Source organism: Argopecten irradians, chromosome 8 (genome assembly GCF_041381155.1).
Source record: "Argopecten irradians isolate NY chromosome 8, Ai_NY, whole genome shotgun sequence".
In the NCBI taxonomy this organism is placed as follows: domain Eukaryota; kingdom Metazoa; phylum Mollusca; class Bivalvia; order Pectinida; family Pectinidae; genus Argopecten; species Argopecten irradians.
In genome coordinates this window covers 12,492,655-12,519,472 of record NC_091141.1, presented here as the reverse complement: position 1 = coordinate 12,519,472, position 26,818 = coordinate 12,492,655, and the positions used below count along the sequence as shown (strand labels likewise).

General features: G+C 34.9%; 1 protein-coding gene across 1 annotated transcript; it reads right to left on the bottom strand.

Annotated features, from left to right (window-relative positions):
• Window positions 1–818: 818 nt before the first annotated feature.
• LOC138329402 (endothelin-converting enzyme 1-like) lies at window positions 819–26,476 on the bottom strand. The gene is made up of 14 exons (XM_069276365.1): window positions 25,425–26,476; window positions 24,723–24,782; window positions 17,981–18,127; window positions 13,236–13,325; window positions 11,026–11,162; window positions 7,723–7,945; window positions 7,180–7,275; window positions 6,443–6,520; window positions 5,845–6,127; window positions 4,917–5,068; window positions 4,329–4,400; window positions 3,683–3,778; window positions 2,967–3,040; window positions 819–1,807 (listed from the first exon to the last, which is right to left on the bottom strand). Exons 1-14 carry the CDS (start codon window positions 26,124–26,126, stop codon window positions 1,708–1,710), a joined length of 2,310 nt encoding a protein of 769 aa, XP_069132466.1. The 5' UTR covers window positions 26,127–26,476; the 3' UTR covers window positions 819–1,707.
• Between the last annotated feature and the right edge of the window lie 342 nt (window positions 26,477–26,818).

The following is a 26,818-nucleotide window of genomic DNA, read 5'->3' as shown; positions in this document are numbered from 1 at the left end:
TATGGGATTATGAAGTAAATTCTTCAGCCTATAGAAATGATCGTTTCAAGCAGGATTTGATAGAGCAAAAAAAAAAAAATGGTTTCTGAGCGTTTATGTAAGATTAGTTATAATAGTATTAGTTCATACGATTTTTGCTCTTCCATAGTGCAGTGATAGAATGAACCGAAACTTTAGTGGTGCATTCACTGTTTTGTAACATAGACTTTGGACGTACTAAAGCGACGAAGCGACGTCAGGAATAACACTTTCAGAACACTGTAGTGAGTTCGGTATACTTTGGTTTCTCGACAAATATTGATATTGATATTGGCTAAACGGAAAATTTTAAAATTAATCCGTGATAATTTCATATGAAATTTTATATAAGTCGTCTGAAAAATTATATTTTCTCTCTAAAAGTTCAGAATATATTTTTTTACGAATCAGAATGGACACAAAACTCGACATCTATATTCTCAATTCCATAAAGGAGTTGAAAACATCCCGTTAGGGGTCACATTCTGGTGACCTTTCAAGTTCTATTAGTTTTAATGCGCATTCTCTATCTGGCTTCCTGAAAACGAACATATGAACTTACTTAAGTTTACAAGAACTAAGGACAAACTGACTACATAGACGAATAGGAATAAGTAAACTCTACAACTTTGTCCTTTGAATTTTAATTTATATATACTCAGGATTCTATAAGCAGTGATTTGATTGGTCAACCAAAAAGGTCACCAGACTGACCCCTAATGAGATGTTGTCAGATACACTTTGAAACGAAGTGAGAAAAATCTTCTCATGTTATCTTATACAAAACACGAATATATGTAATGTTTTTTTAAGATTTAATGTTATGTACATGATTCATTTTCTTATATTCGCAATATCAATAATGAAAGTTTCTGTAATGTATGAATCCTTAAGCCTTTGTTCGACCTTTATTGTTAGACATAAGGACTGCATTATCACATTTAAATGTTATTTACATTGTAATCATCCGGTTAATATTATTCCAAATTACCATTATCGATATTCAATAAATTGAAAATTTAAACTCGTATAAAAAACTAAATGATTATCAAAAAATAAACAAAATGTTATACATGTTTTGATATATATAAGTGCATATAGAACTACATATGTACATGGAACAATATGACTACAACATATATAATAATCTCGAGACATCTGAGCATTCTGTTTAAATAACATTGTTAATGGCACAAAGTGAAGAATAAATACAAATGACACGACAGAAACGATAACCAAAAACATACATATTGCAAGAATCGTTTCTACAAAGGAAATTTGTTTTGAAATTGAAATCACGAAAATAAGTTGCCGCGAAAAAACCTTGATTTACACTATCTATAGCACAGGGCCACAAACCACCACCGACTATAATTCAAAAATAGCGTTATGACCCGATAGATGTCGGTAACCATAGAGACAGACACACATGGACCATGTAAGTTTGTAGTTATATGGGTATATAATCCATAAAAGTCTATTTCCGAGGAATATTGTCTATTGATGTGTAACCGTGGTATCTGTAATCATGACAGTTCTAAACATACAGGTCAGCACCGTGGAGATATGTTGCCGAAAGTGTAGGCATAAAAGAGATTTGTATCCATAGATTTTGTTTTTTCTAAAAATCAGACTATAGTCTATTTACTAACACGACCTATCTAATTAGCAATAATCGGGACAGAAATTTTAAAAATAGCTGCATTTCTTCTCTGCGTTCATTGGCGATTTCACAGGGCACTTGAATGCGTCCACAAACTCCGGAAGTTGTGATAGGATGCTGTTAGTTCTGTAAAAAGTAAAGTACATATGTATTACATGTAAAAAAAGAAGTATTCTCCTTTTCAATGATTAATCACACATTCACGTAAAAAACAACAGAATATGGACTTAGATTGTATCTAATAATTGCTCTTTATATATATATGAGTGATAATGTCCACCAAAGGAACATATTTTCTGCTCATCCGTTGTCGCATAGAGATACCTCAGTTTTGCTATGACATAGTCTAGGGGGGAGTAACGACAGCTGCCACCCCAGTAATAGCGTTACCGTGATAATCACTTCATATTCCATGATAACTTCGTGTTTCATATGTTTCATATCGTTTAAAGGGGCTACACCGCCAACGTGGTTTTTAAATTTATTCAAAACAGAAACAGACGAATTAGTTATTGTCTTCACATCAAAAGTTTCTCACTTTCCAATATTATAATCATTAAAAAGCTTGGTCTTCTTATTTCTGAGTAAAAGTATTTAAATTGAAATTATTTTAACTTATTCATCCCGAAAGAAAAGCTATGGCGCTATACCCTATATGGGAAGAGGTACTGATTGCGCAGACAACAAAGCAAAACAAAATATTTTATCCATATTTTATTGTTATATTACTTATATGATTTTACACAACTAAATATCAATCATTTTCCAAACGATCAATTCTATTTATGTTCTGTCGGCGGCGGAGCACTTTTAAAGATTTCTCTCCTGTTAAATGTCAACGAATACTTACAACCAATTAGGTCCATCAGGCAAGTAAGTAAATTAATTCCTTTATATAAATGGAGATACTGAAAGCAGACACCATTTACTTGCATTTCGTGTTACACCAATATACCATCTATGCCCAGACACAGTATGTCACAGTACCGATAGTGCGTTCGTGATGACGAACACCATGAACGTGTTTGAATAATTGTATGTTATTTCAAAATGTTATCACATTTTGCACCGACACCATACATAGGTTACAGACTTATATTTGTACTCTGGGTCATACTCATGATTATCGTTCACAGTGTATGTTCATCAACAATCAAAACGACATGAACCAAGAACTGGTCTGGCGCTTTTTCCGTTTCCTTAATTGCTACTTTGACAGATTAGGTCGAGAACAAGAAGTAATACTTGGCCTCTCTTTTGACGATGAAAGATCGAAATAACTTACCTGATGTTTTCCGAGATGCGTCCGCGAATGGCGAGGTCGTAAGCGGTATTGTCGTTTCTAGTGTAACACATCGTCTGTAAACACAATGTTACAACACGTAAAAACTACATATTACTTGGCGTTTTTTCTCCTGGTTCTCCGGCTTTTCTCCGCCAACAAACCTGATACGCCCTTTCATGACCCTGGTTTTTAATAAGATATTAAACTAACTCACCCCAAATCCACTAAAACTTAATGAAAATATTAAAGAAAGCTGATTAAAAGATAAATGGTTATGCGGAATAATCTTTCCTCAGCCGAATTTTGTGAACAATATAAAAAAGTATTTGTCTAAATATCGAAAACATATTATATCATTTAAACAAATGCTTAATATAGTATGAATTGTATGATGTGAGGAAATTTCATCACTCGACTTATATGTACACCAGGTTTAGTGGAACCTTCCCCTAATTAACATGGTTGATTATTAGAACATGAAGTGTTGTTAGTTACTATTACTGCGTTTCCGACATTGATTATAGACGTCCCACGAAATTACTTGCAACAGTATAATTGGGATTCCATACTGAGCGCTTCTGTGTCATGCAAATATCATATGTCATGTATCAGACAATACTATTACATAACCGCATAGCCGGTTATTTTTCCCAAGGATGATAATACTTAGGCGATTCTGCTGTGTATGCAGGTAGTATTTATATAATGGTACTTACCTGTGCAAACGCGACGAAGAACATTTGTTCGTTAGACATATCTAGACCGGGTGCTTTTTTCTCTTCTCCATTTTGTTTGATCCAATTCAAGTAAGCCTGAAAACAGTATGTATTGATAATATACACACATATTGTAGGCAATTTGCACGATACAATCTTCAATGTTTTGTTCCATGAATCAATTTATTGATAAAAAGAGCCCATTTGAATAAAGCTGTATCAAAAGACAAAATGGGAAAATATCTTGCACATATTACATCTCATATAACGAACTTCTATCCGTACTATCCAATATCAACATTATCGGTATATGATGATATAATGATCCATCGAAGGGCACAAATTGGTTTCATTAATTCTGATCTGATTCAAAATTAAGTACACATTTCCCTATTACCACTAGCCACACTTAATGAAAATGGTGATGCTTTCGTAGCTGTTCTTGTTCATCGATTACAATTAATGAATTGTTATATCTGATGTCAAGTTGAATATTACCATTACCTAGCCTTTTAAATTCAAGCGGAAATAGTTATCCGTTTTCAATTTTCTCACTATGAACTTAATAATCTGCAAAATTTTCTTTTGTCTCGTTCTTCTAAAGCATCTCTTCCAGTAAATCCTAATCATTTATGCCCCAACGTACCTGATAAGCTACTTTTACTCCACTGGCCTCTGCTATACCCTCATTTCCATAGTACTGTCCATTCACGGGTACCTGTAGGAAGTTATGTGTTGAGTATAGATATATTGGTTGCTTTCAACAGTAGTATTCAATATCTTAATTCTAGGTTTCAGAGAGAAAGTTTTATAGTGTATGTCATCGGGGAATTAGTCAACGCTTTTTCTTTAGGACCACATGGTTCTAAACCTTTTTTGTATTGTTAATGAGTCTCAAAAGATATCTACATTTTGTTTTCATTTGATAACTTTCAATTTTTAATTAAAATCACATCGCGTTTGAAGCTACAAAATATTTAAATCAGAATAAACAAAAAGAAAGTAATGCAATAAATAGCAGAAATTAATATGTTCTTATATTTCAATATTAATATGTAATATCATTCTTTCGTAACCATTTGCTATTACGTTATCTAAAGAAAAATCCCATTCTTGTGTAGTTGAACTTATAGTGAATGGTTTGGGATATCACACTTTAATGTCGATATATATTGTGATATCTATTACGTTTATTAAACCAAAGAGTAATTAATGCCTGCGTAGTTGAACTTACTGTGACTGGTTTAGGATCACCTGGTACAGTAAATGGCCCCATTGTCTTGGAAGAGTAGTAATCACCAACACATTTCTTAGTCTCTTCCCATTTATTTCTGGTAAAGTTGCTCCACCAATTGTCCACAGTACCATCCTTCTGATAATAGGACCCTGGAGATAATAAACAGATATTGAAAACTTAATTAACAGTGTATAAAATACGTATGGGGTGTTAATGAAGAAACAAAAATGTTTAAAATGTTACTTTTCAAGTGATGAAAAAAAACACAACAACAAAACTTGTAAGCGTGGTTGTTATTAACATATTTACTGGATAATGCAGTAAATAGATTGATTTTAGAAAACTTTTGTTATCAAATGAAAATCTAAAGCATACGGGTTTATTCACCTAAACGTAAATAAACGCAAAAAACGGTGTGTAATAATTTTTTTTTAATTATTGGAAATTTTGTTGGGAATAAAAAAAAGCCATATAAGACATTTTCCGTGCAATGCATCAAATCTAAAATCGAGATTTTGTTTTTATTTTATGAAAATCTAAACCATGTACGCATACTGGTTTATTCACTTGAACGCAAAAGAACTAAAAAAACTATGCGTGATTATTATTTTTTGATATGTTATTTTATCTCTTTTTTTTATTATTTTTTACTGAATTAAGAATAAGGTGAAGTTCTATCCTAAGTCCTGCTTTAGTATTTATTAACTTAATGTTGTTTTACCAGTGATGGTCAGTGTCTGATTCCCAATATTAGGGTACCATATGTTACCAATATGAGATTTGTAGTTAGACATTTACCCGTCTTAATGCTATTTAACCTCTTTATGTGACGTTGTTTGACCATATCATATGGAAACAAAATCATCGATAGCGACTCGATGCGTCGTAGAATTGTATGTGTGAATTTGTAATTAATAATAATCACCCCATTCGTCTATTCCATGAACGAGGTGATGACCAACAATACTGCCCATCGTGCCAAAGTTCATGTAATGCTTTAGAGAATTGTCATAAAAGGGGAACTGTAGCAGACCGGCCGGTACTATGAGCTCGTTCCACCCATTGTAGTAAGAGATAAGAGTGTCGTATGTCTTGAAGTACCATTCATCTACGTCACGCGCTTTCTGAAGTCGTGTGTTCCATTGGATCCTAATAAATTGGTTCATGCTGAGAACATTCTCAAAATAGTCGTCTTTATCCACCTTTAACTGCAATAGGGAGATAAATATATGATTAAACAAAAACATATGGTTTAAACATAATTTATCTTTAGCGCTGTTCAGATTTGCTTACCGTATTCGACCCAATAAGCGCCTATGTCACTATAAGCGTCCTTCCCATTTTGATGCCGCAATTGCAATTGTCCGGGCATAAACAAAGACCAAAACTGAAAACTTAGGGATAGTGGGACTTTGACTTAAATTCAATAGGTTGAGCGGCGGATCAGTACGTCTGGGGTTGCGAGTTCGACCCCTGCCTGTGGCAGACTATTCCCATCCTATTACACGTTTATTGCCACTTACCGGAGAGTACATGGAATCCATCTCGCTATCATTCATCAGAAAGTCAGGATAGCCCAGTTTATACATGGCAGCCTCCAGCTACAAATAAACCGAATTGTTTAAACATTTTTAAATCTGAAAATCATAAAATGAGAAAATTCTCCGTTTATCTTGACTATTTTGTTCAGTCATCGATACGTATGGTGACTATTTCTCTACAATTAATGTTCTTTTTTAGGTTTTTATTTTGTTTTTTTCTTCCAAACGTTCCTTGAAAAACCATATGCAACACAAACTAGTGTGATTGGATGATAACGTTTTCTTTCCAAATATTCTACGTTGACGTAACACAAAATATCTGCTTCTTTTACATGTAATTAATATACTATTCCGTACCTATTGGTTTCAAATTATTTCAAATATGTTCATTAATCGTAGTACTAACTGTACGAAAAGACAAATTAATGACTTACTGTGTGAATAGATTAACAGAAAATATCCATGCTCCATGGAATTAAATAGTAATTATAAACGTTAGTATTGACGGATCACCAGTTGTCAATAAACCGTACGTGACCTTGTATTTTGCATTGTGTAAGCTACGATGTTTGCCCCGACAGTGAATAGGTACATGTGCGTTTGCGAGCACGAGGCATGGCTACATACTTCCTGGCGATCGGTCATTTATATAATGTACATTGATGCAATTTGGTCATTGTATTCCTGAACATTACGCTGAAGGAGCACGGAACACTCACCTTCTCTTTTGCCTTGGCCCTTGTCTCTTGATCGAAAATGTTATCAACAGTGGTGCTTGTTAGAGCGTCTTTCACGAATTTTACAATCTCCACAGCCTATAAGTAACCACAAAAAGAAACCGTATGAACAATTCTAGAAAATATATACGCATAGCTCATAACATTGGAAATATAAAAACAGTGATAAAAGTCATCACTAAGCATTCTTTCATTAAACTAATTCCATAGACACATAGTATGGTAATTAGGATATTTTTACCGATATAAAATGTAAGTTAGCAATTTTTTTAACTTCTGAATGCAACATTTCCAATTATTTTTGGTGTATTCTTTCTTTTATTTATGTTCTTTCTTTATTGTGGAGGGAGGGGGGTTGTGTGTTGTGGGTTTTTTTTTATCAATTAAGCGGCATTGTTTTACTTTATATTATTTTTTATTGTTTCTTATACAAATTATCGAAAATTCGGTAACCAAAGGTTTACAATTTACATTGTACACTCAACTTAACTTAATTTAATATTTTTACATGCCATATCTGTTTACCTTTTGTTTATTTTTGTCGGAGAAGTGGTCGCGAACAAAGAGAGCACTCAGAGCGTCCCCGAGGTATATTTCCATTGTGTTGAAGCAGTACTTTACTGTACCGAGGAAATTCGGAGTTCCATATAAGTCTACGTAAAAGTCTCTGTTGGCGTGTATGTAGTCCCAGGAGAGTTCCTGGCGGTATTTGTGGATGACCCTCCATACCAGGTAGTTACTCAGTATCCTGGAGAATGAAAAAAAAAACCGCTTAATATTATAAGATACTTTTACATGTAGATATAAAGGATAGGGCCATTCTACCCGTAGGTCACAATTAAACTGTTGTAAAACCTGAGGCTTGTCAACGGTTTTACATTTTGTGATCCTTAGGGTAGAATATCTCTATCTTTAATGTTAAAATTGTACCCCAAAATAGTAATTTTGTTATAACGCTGTGACGTCGCGAGGCTCTATTGGATAGATATTACCCGAGACTAGCCAGTACTACACGTGTAGCTATGAGAGAAATAATGTATATATAACAGGAGAGGAGAAAATGCAACGACTAGACCGGGGCTCGAAACCTCCAAATGTGTTTGTTCGACCCAGGCCAGCTCACTACGCTCCTTGCTCCTTTCTCAAATTCTACGCGTCCTTGAATTCATATGAGACCTTTATAATACTGCCGTGGGTATTTGGTTATGCGCCAAGTTTGCAACAGAAAAATTTTAAAAAAAAGTAACAGAAAAACTGAGACTCGAAACCTGTCGTAATGTCGCATGTCGCATTATCAGAGTGTCGCATGGCGAGGTCGCCAATGTGACAGCGCAACTTGGCGGAAATCAGCCACCATAACAACGCGTTTTTCCAGATATACAAGATTGTAGGCATCAAATGAAGTGCCCATGAGAAATCTTTCTGTCCTCATTCACGTTCTGTCTAAGAATCGAACTACGACGATAAATTCGAGTTAAAAATTCCTTAACACTGTGACGTCCGGCATTCAAATATATTTGGGTTTTTTTAAATCTCATTGGGTCGTTATAATTATTTGTTTTGATAATATTGTATCGATCTACGGCGACAAAGGTTTCCGTGACAGGCTTCATATAAAGTTGTTTTATCTCTAATAAGAATTACGCCATTATGTTATAATTGTGAGCTGACGCCGTATGGTACAAACGTTACGCACTTCTATCTGGATATATCAAGATATACAATAACGTAAATGATACAGGTGCCACTTTGTAAGCTGACCATTGACAGTTTTTGTTCTAGTATTTCAAATAGGATCATCCATACACGTGTATAACCTATACACTGATGTCGCGCTACTGATTGATGAGAGCTTTGAAGTGTTGGTAGGATATTGTCTGCCACCCACCACTGTTGTTAAACTAAGTAGCCGTGAAACTGAGGTGGTAGTACAGGGTCAGATACAGGCAAAATATAGGCGAGACCAGGCCGAATTGGTTTGGATCTGATCCTTGGTTGGCTATACATTGCAGCGTCAGACGCAGGCAAAATGTAGGCGGGACCAGGCCAAGTTGATTTGGATCTGATCCTTGGTAGGCTATACACTGCAGCGTCAGACGCAGGCAAAATGTAGACGGGACCAGGCCGAGTTGGTTTGGATCTGATCCTTGGTTGGCTATATATTGCAGCGTCAGACGCAGGCAAAATGTAGGCGGGACCAGGCCAAGTTGATTTGGATCTGATCCTTGGTAGGCTATACATTGCAGCATCAGACGCAGGCAACATGTAGGGGGGACCAGGCGAGTTGGTTTGGATCTGATCCTTGGTTGGCTATATATTGCAGCAGACGCAGCAAAATGTAGCTTGCAGGCCAAAATGTAGGCTTGACCAGGCCAAATTGATTGGATATGATCCTTGGTTGGCTATACATTATAGGACCAGAGGCAGGCAAAATATAGGAGGAAATAGTCATGTTGGTTTATATCTGATTCTTGGTAGGCTATACATTGCAGGTCAGACGCAGGCAACATGTAGGGGGGACCAGACCGAGTTGGTTTGGATCTGATCCTTGGTTGGCTATATATTGCAGCGTCAGACGCAGGCAAAATGTAGGCTTGACCAGGCCAAATTGATTTGGATCTGATCCTTGGTTGGCTATACATTATAGGACCAGAGGCAGGCAAAATATAGGAGGAAATAGTCATGTTGGTTTATATCTGATTCTTGGTAGGATATACATTATAGGACCAGAGGCAGGCAAAATATAGGAGGAAATAGTCATGTTGGTTTATATCTGATTCTTGGTAGGCTATACATTATAGAACCAGAGGCAGGCAAAATATAGGAGGAAATAGTCATGTTGGTTTATATCTGATTCTTGGTAGGCTATACATTATAGGACCAGAGGCAGGCAAAATATAGGAGGAAATAGTCATGTTGGTTTATATCTGATTCTTGGTAGGATATACATTATAGGACCAGAGGCAGGCAAAATATAGGAGGATCTAGTCATGTTGGTTTATATCTGATTCTTGGTAGGATATACATTATAGGACCAGAGGCAGGCAAAATATAGGAGGATCTAGTCATGTTGGTTTATATCTGATTCTTGGTAGGCTATACATTATAGGACCAGAGGCAGGCAAAATATAGGAGGATCTGGTCATGTTGGTTTGAATTAGATCCTTGGTAGGCTTCACTCTATTGCGTTTAAGGCACGAAAAAATGTAGAAGAAATCAGGCTAAGTTGGTTAGATTCTGGTCCTGGGTAGGCTATGTATTACATGAGGTAGGCAAAAATGTTGGAGGGATCAAGCCATATTGGTCTGGCTGAACACTAAACATTATGCAAGCTTCACTGTATAAAACTGTGCTGCTTTGTAGTGTGGCGAAGTGATTGTCAACTAGTTCAAGGTTGTCTATGACGATTTCTGCGTTGGAAATATCATTATATTTTTTTTATCTTAAGGAAGTAGCAATAACTGTAGTATCATAGGAACCCTAATGAAGTTTTTTGTCCTATCCAACTCGTTTTAAAATGGCAATTTAGAAATCAAAAGCGGTTGAAGTACCTTTAACCAAAAATAGCTTTGTTGGCGTAATCGTTTTTAAATCAAGGTTTTCGAAACGTGTTTTTAGCTTTATTTTCCCGTGCCGTTTTAGGAGTCAGACTACAGTTGTTTGATTATCCCGCTAAACTGAACTTGGATTAGAGTTACGTTTGGCATATACGTAATGCGTTTCCGTATACATAATGTATATTAACATATATATATATTAATATAAACAAGGGGGTCATTTGATACCATTAGATACCGTTCTTGGTTAGATATGAAATTGAAGACTTACCTGGTACTATTCGGGCCAAGGTTGCCTACAAGATTCGACATCCTGATGAGATAGTCCTTCTCGTAAAGAACGACCTTATCAGTATCTCTCAAACGCGCCTCCGCGAACATGGCCGTCAGGATACTGGAGAAATCAATCTACAACACAATATTTGATATGTCGATACGATTTCAATAACGTTACGATTTAAATTACACAGGCATAGTGTCTTTTACACAGACACGATGTCTTCAGGTTAATTCAAGTCAATTTCATGTCTATGTCAGATGAAATTTCGTATAGGTTACATTCACCCGAAAAGAGCAAAAACGTCATTTAAAGTCAAAACCCTGGTATTCATAGAAATTGATATTTTCATGTCAAATTGACCTGAAGATATATTGAGACACTCCACTGTCGCGGACAGGCGTGTTTTACATGCATTGTCAGTTTTAACTTCTAACCACCGTTTTAAGAAATTGATAAACAAGCCGTATCTGGGATTTATCTCCCTTACTTAGTAGTCACGTGACGTTGATTTATCACGTGACTCTCGATGAAAAAATTTTCACACACTTTGCAACGACCTGGGAAAGAAATTGAAAATACCCACCACCTCCCCTTTCTGTAATTTCCTCCAGACAAGTGTGATAGAAGATTTTATATAATTTGTTTGCATCAGAATTAAAATTTGATACTATTCTTTCTGTTGATATTATGATGGGATGGCGTTTTTTATTTGTAAGCTACCCCCATCTTTTTTGGCATGTAAAACAAGTTCATCACTGGCATTAAATAAATGCTCAATTTCGACGTGTGTGAAAATTTTTTCATCGAGAGTCACGTGATAAATCAACGTCACGTGACTACTAAGTAAGGGAGATAAATCCCAGATACGGAACATAATTTTATACTGATGAACCGGAGAAACATAATAATAGATGAAAAAATAGTTGATATAAATTACTTTATGCTGTGCATAAATCCAAATATTTCCATCACCTGTTGGATGTAAAACTACAGATTTAATCAGTATTCGTGATGACAAATAGGTATGTACATAATGTAACTTAATTGGAAATTTACAATTGATTTTGAGACAACCAATAATATGACCTCACATTCACACCAATGTATTTTTGAAATACAGGTGACATCGAAGTTTACTTTCGACAAAACCCTTCAATTAATCTGAATCTTATATCGAGATCCGTGTCAAGGATGGATTTCGCTATAAAGCCACAGGGATAAATAAAAAATAGATAAACCGCAACAGAAAGGAAACATCTCTCAAACCATTTGGACTGAAAGGCTCGCCTTGAAATGCGATAAATCACCAGGTTAGAAGAATATGAGAGACATCTTATCGATTATATAGTAGTAAATACAACATAATGAACTCTTTGTCACGATGTTAGTCCATTGTTCTCGGATACGGATCCAAGTTAATGTCATACTAATATATCTTAATGGCATGGGATACAGCGCAATATCGTTGTCCTCGCTGACCCCATTTAGGTCGATAAATTTTAGCTAACACGGAAATACTGTCAGATTTTATTTATGTTATCCGCGATAGCACATGATTTTATGAATATGAAACAGTCATTGAATATCAATTGTTGTTTAGACAATAAGTGAAATTTAAAAGTCACAGGTGATTTTGTATTGAACTTGAAACCCCATCATATGAAAGCATGATTATTGTCTTCTAAAATTTGATTCGTTTAGAAATTAAGAAATTTATTATTGACGTGCATGATGATAGGTTTTTAATGTCATAATCGGGCTGGTTAAAATATATATCTACATTGTTTATACTAAAACCATTTCGACTTCCGTTGTGTTCAAGTATAGATATGTAACAAAAAATCAATAGAACTGTGAATATTCATATTTAACTAGGAACTGTATAGATAATAGCTGTCTGACGACGCTTATGTTTCCTGGTCCTGGGATCTTGAAACAAATGAGTTTACTTAGTCAATCTTGTTTTTAACTTTTTTTGTGATGTTATCTGTGACTGGCCATGTATATTGAATAGTTCACTTTTGTTTTGTTTTTTTGTTTTTTTTTTTTTTTTGGTTTTTGGTTTTTTTTAGTTTCAATTTTCTTCATTATGTAAATTAACTTAAAGTCTCAATGCAACATAACAGTGTTCCGTGTGGTAGAATTTATGTTTTCATTTTCATGCTTATAACATTATCTAAATGGTGTTGCCTCTGACTTACAGCGTTTCCTGTCGTTGTATCGAATTCTCGCAATGTCTCGCGCTCCTCTTCGGCATGTGGATTGTAAGAGGGTTGAGTGTTCAGGGTTATCTGAAAAGAGATAGTGGAAATATTATCAGGTATGTTAAACTGATATCTGATAGATTATGTGTCTTTTTTCTCTTTAAAAGGTCGTATAGATGTGATGCAATATACCCTGAAACTTCTCCTAGGTTGCATTAGAATTCGAGCCATTGTAATGCTGGTCAAGAATAATTTTCATAGAAGGTATTTATACCATAATCCAATTCAATTTTAGTGACAGATGTATAAGTTAGAAACTTGATAGCAGGAAGAGCAAAATCACGAGTAGAAACATTAAAAAAAGTAGAAAAGACGACGATTAAAATAGTTTTCTTTTTGTGAAATGTTTACTCTCTACAAAGCGTAAGAAGCAAAATGGCTGCCCCATTGATAATTCCTTAAACTGTTGTATGTTAAATTCTAAACAAAAAATGAAAATTTGATTTCTGACAAATTTTCATATGAGTACTTGCTTCAAATACAGGCATTTATATGTTTTGAAAATCAAAAAATCAGGTAAACCTTTTGAGCAAGGTTGAAACGAGACTTTGATTATAGTGAAAGCTTACAACAGATGATTCTTGTTTTATAAAGCATGTGCAGCGACCGCCAAATGCCTCCCTTGCTTTTGTACAGACATATGGTATTAGGTTTTTTCTTCAAATACCAATCATACTAAATTCCATGTTAAATAACACTACAGTTATCATTGTCTGCTTTCTGAAAGAATCACACAGGCACAGTAAATCTTGGTAGAATTGTGTTACAACACCTCCAAGGTTATACCCTACGTTATTCGAATAGTCACATAGCTACCAAGAGACTAACTTGTAATTTATATCACATGTCTGTCTTTTACATTTATTGTGCTTGCATGCTTTCTAGTGGACTCAACATGTAAATTTTCTCCATTTGTTCCATGCAACTTAAAGGAAATTCCAGAGAAAATGTGTTTTTGATGATGAAATTAATCTAATTTTATGTAACATACACAATATATCTTCTTTTACTTTTATTGTACTTGCGTGCTTTCTGTTCGTCTCAAAATGCAAATTTTCTCCCTTTATATCATACAACCAAAAGACAATTACAGACGATGATGAAATGATACATAAGAGAACAATAACTAGTTTATAATTTAGCCTGATTTCTATTTTCTCCATCTACAAGGGAAAGTATGTTTTTGGTGATGAAATTAAAAAAAAGAAAGAAAAACAAAAGAAACAAAGTTTATACGTTCAGCTGGAGTTATGAATTATAACCTTTCTTTTTCGAATATGTGTGCTACTCTGGTATTGTGTAGCGCTTTGATTTCGCAAGGTCCATATGTCGCGGCCTCGTTTATGTAACTTATTTGCAAGAGTTAGTGGTATACCAAATCAAGACCATAAGAAGTTCCAGTATTTCCTTTACAGTTAACGTAGATTATTGTCAATTGAGAGCGATTTGCTTTGTTTAGTTTGACGTCCTATCAACAGTCTGGGTCATGTAAGGAAAACCGGAGGACGTGGAGAAAAACCACCTATCAGCCTTGAGAGTGAAACCATTAGGTTACCCATTTGTCCATGTGTATTTCTGCGTAACAGTATCAAAATTCTGTTTTTTTCGCTGGTGTTAAATTCGTGGATTTCAGTCAAACTGGTAATTTTTGTCTCAGAATAAATCTAATTACCTCTTATTACAGGGGGATGAAAGCAATAGGTTAGGTGGTGCAAATCTCATCAGCCATTATACTCTAGTTGAGACGGAACTATGTTAGTGTATTAATTATTGTGTGTCATTTTATATTAAAAACAACGGTCAAAGAAATTTAAACGTATGGGAAGTAAATATAGGTTTGCGTGTTGAATGAATCTCACCATGTGCGGGGACACGCAATGTTTTCTAATTTACTATGATTTTTCAAATAAAATTTAATTTTGAACCTAAAACAATTCTGTTATATTTATCTATGCTGGCATTGATTTAACATATAACACCAAACACGCTAAAATTAATATAAAATTCATGGGCGAATCGATTTGCGAGTAATAGGATACTGAGGAAAATCAATCGCCGAGACATTGTTGTAATTATAGGTAATGAAGAACCAAATATCTACCAATCGAGAAATACCTTTCCATGAAAAATCGCTAAACAATAAAACGTGCAATTAAGTCGATGCGAAATAAAGTGTGTTTAACCGTATATACTAGTATTGTAACATACTATAGTACATATTATCATAAATGCATTTGTAAAGAGTAATCGTTGACTTGGTTTTGAGTTACAAATGAGTAATGTTACTAAATAAGGATGATGAATTGAGAAGGAATCATGCTGAAGTTCTCGCGTTGTAATTCTACTGAAGCTAAATATCTAGTACAAATGAGAATATCATTTCATTGCTTACATATAATATAGAGACTGCAGAACACATGCTAAAAGGTCTTATAATAAAAAAAACCTTACTGCACTGTCAAAGCCCTATTTCGATGATACAAATAGATTGTGGAGAAGTGCGTGATGAATGGTGTGCGTGGGCAATAAATAGCGATATTTGATCATGAAGTAACGGGGACTTGCCATTCATAAAAAGGAAAACCCTTTTATCATAAGTATATATCCATGTGGTATACCAGTAAATGATAGATAGAGATCTATATCATTGAACACGTGCATCGTCTTGAATGTCCTTTCCGTGTCCCTTCCTTGTTCTGGTGATTTATGCACGACGCTGATACTATGTTAGATATAAGATTCATTCATAAATCAGCTACATAGTATCTATAAATCGATTGACTTTTGATATTAAGAAATTGAGAACCGGCTCTAGAGTCTGAGAGTTAGAAATCCACATCCGTTTCCGATGTTCTGAATCGATGACACGATTTTTTATTATTTGTCTTTGTTTGTCTAAGTTTTGCCATGGATCCCAATGGTATATTTACATTGAAGAGGAACATCAGAATGTTTCATGTGCTGAATTCGGGGTCTTCGCCATCTAAAGAAAGTTCCACATCAATTCCGTTGTGTGGTCGTGAGAGGAATAATAACATAATATCACTTAATTGTACTTTTTCTAGCATACTATAAATAAGATAAGAAGTGTTTGAAATGAGAAATGAAGCAAATTAAAACCATTCAAAAGGAAACAATAAAGTTTGATCGCTTTATTGCTTCTTAGAAAGACAAATCAAATGTAAAAAATGTATGCAACGAATGTGTCGATTTAGCTTAATGAAAGTTACAAACGCAGTATCGTATGTCATTCATTCTCTTTATGATGTACTTCCGTTTGCATTTTCATGAGTACGAAGTTTGGGACAAAGAATATCTTATGATATGCCTTATTGCTAATATTTTTTTCATACTTAAATAAACTGTATTAGCCATGGCGAATTTTCTAAAAGACTGCATATTTTGCCGTGTTTATCACAGGTCTGTTATTTTGATCAACACAATATCACCAGCATTGTGACTAGGAAGTTCTCAACCTTTCAAGATGTTTATTTAATTGCACTTTTGTTTTGTCTGTGTGAAGATATCTTTGTTAGACACTTGGTAAAATCTTTAGTAAATCTATAAACCGTCTCCTGATAGTTGTAGTGAATGTTAGTTTCACACGCGTTGATTATCTAGGGAGCTTTTGCAGAAAATTTCCTCAGGATAACAAGTAAAGAATGTTTTTTATACGGTTGCATGAAAGCTGAATGAAAAAAAATCTGTCTTCATTGTTTTGCCAGCCATTTATGTGTGTTATGTAGTTACAACTGTTTACCCTCCGCGCCAACAACTGATAGTGCAGTGTCACTCCGTATCACGAACATGTGTTCTCTAATATTCCACGTATTTGAAACTGCGTAGAAAGTTAGTAGAATGCGATGAAGTAAGAAATTAGTCAAGTTTTCGATCTCTCAAGGATAGATTTCTACATCTACATTGACATTTTTCTTCTTCTTCTTTTTTTATTTTCCTGTATTTCAAGCAGCAGTTTTATACAAATGGTTCGACAAATAGGACTTTTTCATAGATCTGAAAAGTTACTATTATGCTTGAATATGGAATCTCAATACATTGTTTATTATATTTTTGATGATTAATTATATCAAATTCACCTTAACAACATTTTCTTTGCGTTTTTATTTCAAGTTTATTAAAATTAGTTCCCAAAAAAAATAATTTGTTCTTTATCTCACATTGTTTAGTAAGTGTGAGACAATGTCGGTTAAAAATCGTTTATACAATATATCACTATTGTTAAAGGCTTTTTCATGTTTCTTTTTTTTATAATCATAATTATTTATTTAAGATCTTTTTTCTCTCTTTCTTAGAGATGCTCCACCGCTAACAAATGGTATTTTTTTCACTCTCAAAAACATGAGCAAACGATTTAGTATTTTTCTTCAGTTACAAAAGTTACTTACTTTACACCATTACCACCGTTGAAAAGTTAGAGCTTCTAATTTTACTTTCAGTTGAAAATATAAAGCAATAATTAATTGCATCCCGAAAAAAATCCGTGTCACTATACCCCATATGGAATGAAATATTGATTGCGCATGCATCAAAGGCAAAATAAGTTATTATTTTATTGTAGATTTTGTGTTAATTGGACATATATATATGATTGAACACCAATTATTGTTCAAATGATGAATGTCCTTTATGCTCTGACGGCGGTGGAGCATCTATATACTTACATTGGCGAGCATTGATTCTACGTAGTAAGCGTCATTGACGAAGGTGTTAAGCCTCTCCGTTTTCGTCGCCTCGTCCAGAGTGACGTTGGAGTCTCGCAACATGTACGTGGACAGTGTCATCATCATCTTCCGGAGGTCCGACCGGTACTATAAATAAATCGGGAAGGTCATAATCAACTTCTGGTACTATTAATAGAAACTAACGAATTATCAATCTTTTCCGGAAGTCTTACTGTTACTAAAAATGGGAAAATAACGAATCATAAATAATTTTCGGATATCAAACCAGTACTACAATATATGCATTAAGAAATTATCAGACCATCATCAACTTCAAGGTCACACCAGTACTATGAATAGAAATATGAAACGTCATCAACATCTGGAGGTCGGACTGATCCTAAAATAGATCACACGATACAAAATATTATACAAATATAGCATTTTGATGGGGTCGATACATGGTTATATCGACCAAAGAAAAAATATTGACCGAGGACGTAGTCCGATGTCGATATTTACATCCTCGGTCAATATTTTTTCTGTGGTCGATATAACCATGTATTGACCGAAATCAAAATGCTATAATTGTTTTATTATTTTTCTGGATTTTTTACATTTTGAAATGAGTGTGAAACTAAATGAGCATCGCATTGTAAATTCTGCTTCGTGATGACAGTTACAATCCAATGATTTCGTAAGAAGTATAATTCAAAAACAACATATGAAAACAGTAACAATTAATGCACTTTAAGCTTTTATTACATGAACCCGGTGCATGCGTGTTTGTAAACTACATACATGTACATGTGGTCCGTTATACATGTAGCTCTATGTCTTAAGGACACAGTCAATTAAATTGAAAGTTATCTGCACTTGCCAGTAGGTATTGATTGTGACGTCATGTGTTTGCGAACCTAACGTCATACTTTTTAGAGAAAATGACGTAAATTTCGTTCACAAAAGAATGATGTCATAATAGATACCTACCCATAAAGGGGGGGGGGGGGGTAACTCTGTAATATTCAAAGAAGAAATACAATAAAAGTCAAACCTTTTTCGACAACTTAACGAAAGCCATAATAACTAACCATGTATTTATAAATGGCTTAAATCTAGAATATATAAAACGTTTGATTATCTACGTCTGCTCGACATAAATTTTGATAGCTTAACTGCATAAAATGATGATCCAATACCGTTACACGTTTCTAAATACATATCTACTCTCACACACAACCACATGATACCATATATAAGTTTAAGTTAAACACAAAACGTGTATGGCTTGCGTATGTTCAGTATTTACGAAGTACTGTAACAAAACAAAAACATGGAATACCTGTACAAACGAGTTTTGATACCCAAACAAAATTTCTAAGCTGTAAAACTTCAAACTTTGAATTAAAAACAAACTGCAGCATTAACATTTACAACGACAGTCAAGGATTATTAGCATGTCTCCGTGTATGACCTGTGTGAACTGACATCAGGATATGATTCGGTTACGAGGAGGATGAACCGTCCAGTTAGAGTACAATCAGTCAGTGGGGAGGTCATTAGGCGCTGCCCCCTATCAATATCGTCTGTTTCTGTAAAGAATTTTGTTTTCGACATACTTGTACTTATGTATATCTATTTGAGACTATTTGCCTTTATTAAGTTGTTTCATTGAACCTTAATGAACCTCACTGTTGAGGAAACAAAAATGACTCACTCTTAATCACATTATTTGACCTTTTATGAACGAAACAAATCGCTTGACACGGTTTCGAAAAGCCATTGGTTTCGGAAAATGGGACCCGTTGGTCAGCAAATCGAGGAAAGCATTGTAGAGGGAGTCTTATGGGAAAATATCAAACCATGACAATGAATAAAACAGATAAACTCAGCTAATTTGTCGCTTTATTACCATAACATGGCGTTATTCAAGAGGCATCTACACAAGCCAAGACAGGCTTCCTTTTGATGAAGCTTTCAGCCAAATGTGATACCAAGTACAATTCTGAATCCTATCAAAACAAACATTAAATAATAACGCCACATAAACGAGAATGAAACTTCCAAGGTTTGAAAGCATGATTAATCTCTCAGATACAAACTGGTTATAAAACATCAATAAGTACATAGAATTGTGACTGCATGAAACAACAACACTTAATTAAGACAAATATCGGCGCCATTATGGAACAAGATCCGTCAAATATAGATATTTAATCAAAGTAAAGAAATACAACGAACTGCAAAGAAATTAATTAATGTTGTAATTCTTTGGGGATCAGTTTAACACACACAGGTTTGCGGTTAAATTGATACAATAAGCAAGCTATGGGGGATAGAAGTTAATAATGTGACAATAAAAAGACAAAAAAGAAAACAAATCATAAGGCTATTTTTGATATGAACCATGTTGTTGGAGTATTTTATTTTTAGTGTGTTTACGGTTCGCATCCCTTTTTATGAATTTAACTATTTATAGAATGTAATTCCATTATGATAGGTCAACACGAGCCTTTGAAAGTCAACAATTAAACTCAAATGATTTCATCTATATCGAGTTCTATGTTTTACTGTAGAGTTATCTAATTTCACGGGAGTACATTTCATACTAATTCGGTGGAAGTACAGAAAAAAATACACAGGTTACTTACTTAATTTACTCGTCACTCTTTCCGTTTTATTCGCGAGTATTTAATTTTACTGAAACAAATTCGACCACAACTACAGCGATATTCAATCTCCCGCGAACAAAACAACCATATTCAATACAGCAGTTTTCTGCCATAAACTTTAAAATAGTTCCTCGTCCAAAGCATAGCTTTACCGATTTGGAATGAAAGATGTCAAATCTGTCTAATTCATCTTTTTTGAAAATATAACTTTCATCGTCACAATATAGAGTGGTAACTTTTTTCATTCAGGGTTTGACTTTTGCGATGAAACGTGCCTAACGATTACTATCACAACAGTGTTTTTGACAGTCATAGTGTTATAAAAGGTCAGGCGCTTCAAACTTCATATTGCAAGCAGGCGGTGTCTAACACTTATCGACCAACAAAGAGGATGGAGATCTGTCATTAAAAGGGCATTGTCTTGTTTATATGAAATATAGGATCTGTTTTCATTTAGAGTTCACTGACTGAAACTCGAATGTCAACGTTAGGTATATGTTGAATGTTCATTTAATGTCTTTTTGCTTGTAACGAGCATTTCTATTGGCTTTAACATTTATTTGATCGCCTAATAAAGGAAAAAACTGACGTCGCTATTTGTAACGTTTCTTTTGATTGACTGAGATGATGATGTTTTGATTTCATAGAAAAAGAGTCACCAAATGAATTTGGATTTTATTTTTTTTTTAATTCTTTAGTAAATTGAATTATAAGGATTGATTTGAATGAATTGTTTTTATGTTGTAACATAAAAGTTTCAGTGTAGTCTCATCAAACACCGCTCCGCGATTTACTTAGAGTGCGTACATCTTCATGGTATTTGTAAATGAAAACATCGCTTGTACATTAAACAAAAAAGAACTTTTTATCGGAATGACCGTTCTGAGGCTAGTTGAAATATGTAGTAAAATATGAAAGCTATGTTAGAGGCAAACTGGAAACACATCAGAGTAATCTTCACTGGATATGTACATGTATTAAGACAAAGGGAGACAACCAGTATTACAGTCAGACTGAAAATGCATCTGCTCTGAAATAAAAAGCGGTAGACAACAATTTTATCAAGTAACATGTACAACTACTGTCTATGGGGAGATAATCTGTCTTGAATTGACGTTCATTGTACATCGTGCAGAACCTCGAATTAAGTAGTGTTCTTCAAGCGCGGATTCGTTTGATTTTGTTTATTAATTATTTTTTCAATTAAAAATATGATTTGGATACTGTTACATTCAATATTGTGGTTATGCTGATTCTACCGTCGAGCATCACTTTAAATTGAAAGCAAAATTTCATTCTTTGTATGTAGAATGTCTGAGTGAAACTGACTTTCGTCAGGTGTGGAATTTCAAAAATACTTATGCTGGTCATTTCAAAAAATATTTAAACAAACAAAAGCAGGGGGCGGGATCGTGTGGTTAAAATGCTGTTAATTCACCGGCTAATCCCGTGAGGTCTAAACCAAGGTGAGATATAAATTTCAATCTATATGATAATGTGTTATTTGTAAAAAGTACATGGATTAGTCGGCATTTAGTCATTAAGCTTTAACATATTCGGGCTCAGCTTTTCAGTGCACGTGATCCCCGTAACGTGAATACTGTCATCAGTGTAAAACTGAAATTGAGACTATAGTTCATACATTATGGGACTGTGAAAATGTTCAGTTATTCCTGTCAAATTTTGAATCCATATTAGAGATGGTGTTAATTCCATTTACGTTTATTAAGGAATCTTTCATTTTTGGACTCTTTAACTATAAAAACGATACAGATAATGTTGTCATTTTATTGCTATTGCAATATATTTATAGTGCTAAATGTCTCCAAATTGGTTTATCAATGATTGCGTTTAAAAATCTTTTGAAGGATATGTACAGGACTGAAAAATACATTGCAACCACCAAGGGTGAAACACATATTATGAAATTTGTCAGTGAGTGGAAAGTTTTTTTTTTAGAATGATGTCAATTTTTAAACTTTTTCTCTTAATATGCTTTAATTGGTTTTTTTTTTTTGCGTGATCACTGTGTGGTATCTAATCTTTTTACATATGATTTTATAAATCTCATAGAGAATGATGAGCCTTGTCAGTCCATTGCCACTTCTTCTTTCTCTCAGTTCTTCCTACTATTCTTCTTTTCTACTTAATCTCTTCTTCTGCTTTTCTAAAAGGGTGCAACTTGCAAATTAATGTCTTTGATCGTTCAATTAAAACTCAAGAAAATTACTATCATATTTTATAGGAAATATCGTGTACTGTAAACCACTTTCTCTACACGACAACTACTTTTTTCCTGGCTCCTTTTCAGATATGATATAAATTAGTCGAGTGATTATATATATGTGAAAATACTTAATAACTAATTAATATATACAAAGCGTATATATATATATCTACAGAGAGAATAAACTCTGTTTTTTCAATGAATATTACAATTTAGATTAAAATAATGAATATCGAATATCATATGTAAATGCTTTTTGTACCCATATAAAATCTCTCCAAAAATAAAAAAAAAAATAAAAAAGTGAATACATAACAATATATAGCTAATTAACACGATTCTGTATCTATCGGAATTTTAAAAAGTTAGCATGTAAATCGTAAACAGTTCGTTATCACTCGATACAGTGCAGAAAGAGGAATACAAACAATCCTGAACAATGGAGACAACTTAAGTTCAGTCTCGTCTAAATGATTTATGATTGCCATCCCTATCCACTCTATTACTTCATATCATTGATTTCCCTACCTGTCATAATGCCTTAATGACAGAAATACTAATTTAATTTGAGTCGACCACTAATACGCAATTCAGACTAGGTGGACATACTACTAACATGAGAATATCGGGGGGAGACAACTCATGATTTTATTTTCAGGAATCATGCATGTTTCGCGTGCACATCAGAAAAGAAAATAAATAAACCTTGATTTTAATATCATACCCTGCCTCCACTCCATTCCCAATCTTCCGTTCATCGTTCAGAACTATGTCATCACAGCTACGACTAAATATACAAGCATATATTACATAAATACACTATGTTTTTCCCACTATTTCCATTCTCCATATGGCTAATACATGATCACGTGAGATACCGTATTTTATATTGCCCAGACATTTGACAAATGTGTGTGACAGGGGAGATAATCCTGGTAAAACAAAATAATAAAAATTCTTTCTTCATGTCAAATTGTGGTATTCTACAAGTATCTTTAAATCGTATACCATAGGCGTGGGGCGTGGGAAGCGGGGGGGGGGGGGGAGGGGGGGGGGGGGGGGGGAATGGGGGGGGGGCCCGCCCACCCACCCTCCCACGCCACCGTTTCCCAGGACGGGTGGGGGCAAACATGTCTTTTTGCCCCCCCCCCCATTTTCGCCAAGTGAAATGTTCTAAAAATGCAAATTTGAAAGAAAAAAGGGTCCTTCTGCACATTTTTGTACTTCATTTTAGAAAATAAACCACCCCCATAAACCACCAAAATCTCGTGCCTTCGCACCTCGCAAAATCATCAAAATACATCGTAAAGCTCATTTCAGTCATTCTAAATCGTAATATTTTTCCAGGTTATACCCCCCCCCCCCCCCCCCCCCCCCCCCCCCCCAAGGATTATATAATAGTAATGAAAAAATATATCGATTATCTCCTGTGGGTGCGGGGCGTGGGAGAGGGGGGAGGGAGGGTGACGAAATATTGAGGACCTTTGACCCCCCGCCCCCATTACGTTTCATCTTCCTACGCCACTGTATACAATGTTCAAATTAGATGCATTACATGGCACCAAACCAGAAATGAGAATTCTAACCTTTAAGAATTCGTTTTCACTTTGAAGAACAATTAACAAATATGCAAATGACGCCAGTGGTATCTCTTTATCCCATGTTTACAAAGGTATTTAGATATTGTTTACATAGGTGGTCAACACTTAAACCATGATCCTGTTAATGTTTTGTCCAAGCACACGGACAAAGGGACACAACACAAGAACAACAAACGACACATACCGGATGATAAACAGATAATTGTTAATCATAGAATTAAAATAATGTATGAATAACTTACCTTAGCAGTGTCATTGGAGACGAAGTACCACCAATACATGGAGGTCCCTGACAGGTGAAGCTGAAATAGATACAACAGCGACTAATAGGCATTGTGAGCTGAGTTGTGATGGACTACAGCTACAGTTTTAACTTACTTCTAAGAAATGGAAAAGTTTATTTTTTTAGAAGTTTTAATTAACAATATGCATTTTAATTAGGTGTCAAAAAAATCCAATAAATGTCAGTAAGGTGCCCGTGCCTACAGAAAATCATATAACGGACAATTTGTTTCGCTATTTTTTATCGATAGGTCAATATTGGTAATATTGGGTAATTCCGTGACGTTACTAACTGTTCCTAAGACATGGCCGCTCTCACCAAGAATGTACACGGTGAAGACGTTTGAATTATTTCTAAACAAATACTTGACAACATGTTTTAAATCTGTCAATTGTATGTCAATACATGATTTAAGAATTTTCAAATGATACTAATTTAATACATAGTAAAATAGCTAAACACTTTTTATTAATCGTATACATGTAACTCTATGATTGATGCTACTTTGTACTTCAAAAATTTTCTTCGGAAACTTTTCTATATAAAAGAATAAGATTAACGCAAAAATGAGTTTCCCCTTTGAGTTGATGTAAACTTTTACTACTTCTCAAAACTATCACAAAAAGTATATATACTAATCATACAAAGAGATGCTACAAACCTCGACAACTTTTCTTGTGGAATCGTTCCAATCCGTGGCTACATATACCGTAAAGAAAGCGTGTGTCCAAAAGTCGACAATGGTTTTCTTCAGAGCATCTTGGAAATTCCATGTAGATGTATCCAGAGTTCCCGTAACGTACCAGCCTCCAATCTCGGGAAGGATTTTGGTAAGGACAGGCGTCCCTTTGGCTGTGTCTTTGGCGTACGTATTGGTGCAAGATTCGAACAAGTGCTTGATCTTGCGCTCTGAAGACCATTCCTCCGTGCGAAGAAGAGGAGCTGTTAGAAGATTTTCTATCTTCTCCTCGTTGTCGGTGTACAGGTTGTTAAACATCGTTCTAGAGGACAGGGTCGGGTTAAGAGGGAATGCAGTTGGATAACCTCCGCAAGCGTATTGGAAAAAATCCGTACAAGGATCCACGGTTTTGTTCATATTTTGTGTGACATACGAAGCACTTTTTAAACATGGACCCGACACACAGATGGATTCATAAATGTTCGTTGTGCCTTTTGGCTCCTCTTTTTTTCCACCTAGTAGGGCGGCGAGAACAATGAGAGCAATAACGGCTACAAATAGGCAAGCACCTAGTGCCAGTTCTCTTAATTTGATATCCAAATTTTTTCCAAATTTAATGTCCGGAAGTATGGAAGATTTGTCCGTACCAGGACTGTCAAAGTTGGAATATTTTTCCTGGCTCATGTTTGCACCTGCAATGCCACCTGACACAGCCGCCGAAAACCGTACACTCCCCAGAATGTCCTTCTAATTAAAATCCCAGTGTGCGGCTATCGTCTGATATCTCCTAATTAAAGTTAAAAAAACCCACAATAACTTCATTAAAAGTAACAATCGACAATAACCCACCGTCTTATTGTCTTAAATGCCTATCTGATAGGACTGACATTCAGAACACTTAGACTGTAGGGGGCGTATCCGGCGACTTGTCGTCCGAAAGTTTCCCGTGGTCCTCGTCCTACGGGTGTCAAACAAACTATACGGGGTGTACGTACCTGGCATACGTTTATGAATCTTGCCTACCAACTAAATAGATGTCCCATCTAGTGGTCGTTTTATGATTTCACAACCCACGAGGCTGGTAGCGCACGGGCTGATTTACAGACTAGGTGTGCTGTTGCATAATTAGGAGCCTCACTAAGAGAGAGGTACCGCTTGGTCCCCTTTAGTTACAATAGTTAGCTTATTTATATGAAGATGTCGTTTCCCTTCATTTAAAACGAAATAACTATCATGATCCAGGGGCCTCTGGGTTTTACATAAAAATTACATAAAACGCTTTCGGATTCCGTAACACTAATTGTATACTTGTAATGTATTGCAATGAAACGATAATGTTAATTGCATGCAAATCGAATTTCGTGCTTCATTTCATC

What these genes read in the sequence shown, in the direction of transcription:
- LOC138329402 (XM_069276365.1), bottom strand. Translation starts at nt 26,126, where the DNA reads ATGAGCCAGGAAAAATATTCCAACTTTGACAGTCCTGGTACGGACAAA. An exon ending in TCTCCAATGACACTGCTAAG is followed by an intron (nt 18,128 to 24,722) that starts GTAAGTTATTCA and finishes ATTTATTTATAG; the next exon opens with TACCGGTCGGACCTCCGGAA. An exon ending in TAGAATCAATGCTCGCCAAT is followed by an intron (nt 13,326 to 17,980) that starts GTAAGTATATAG and finishes ATCTCTTTTCAG; the next exon opens with ATAACCCTGAACACTCAACC.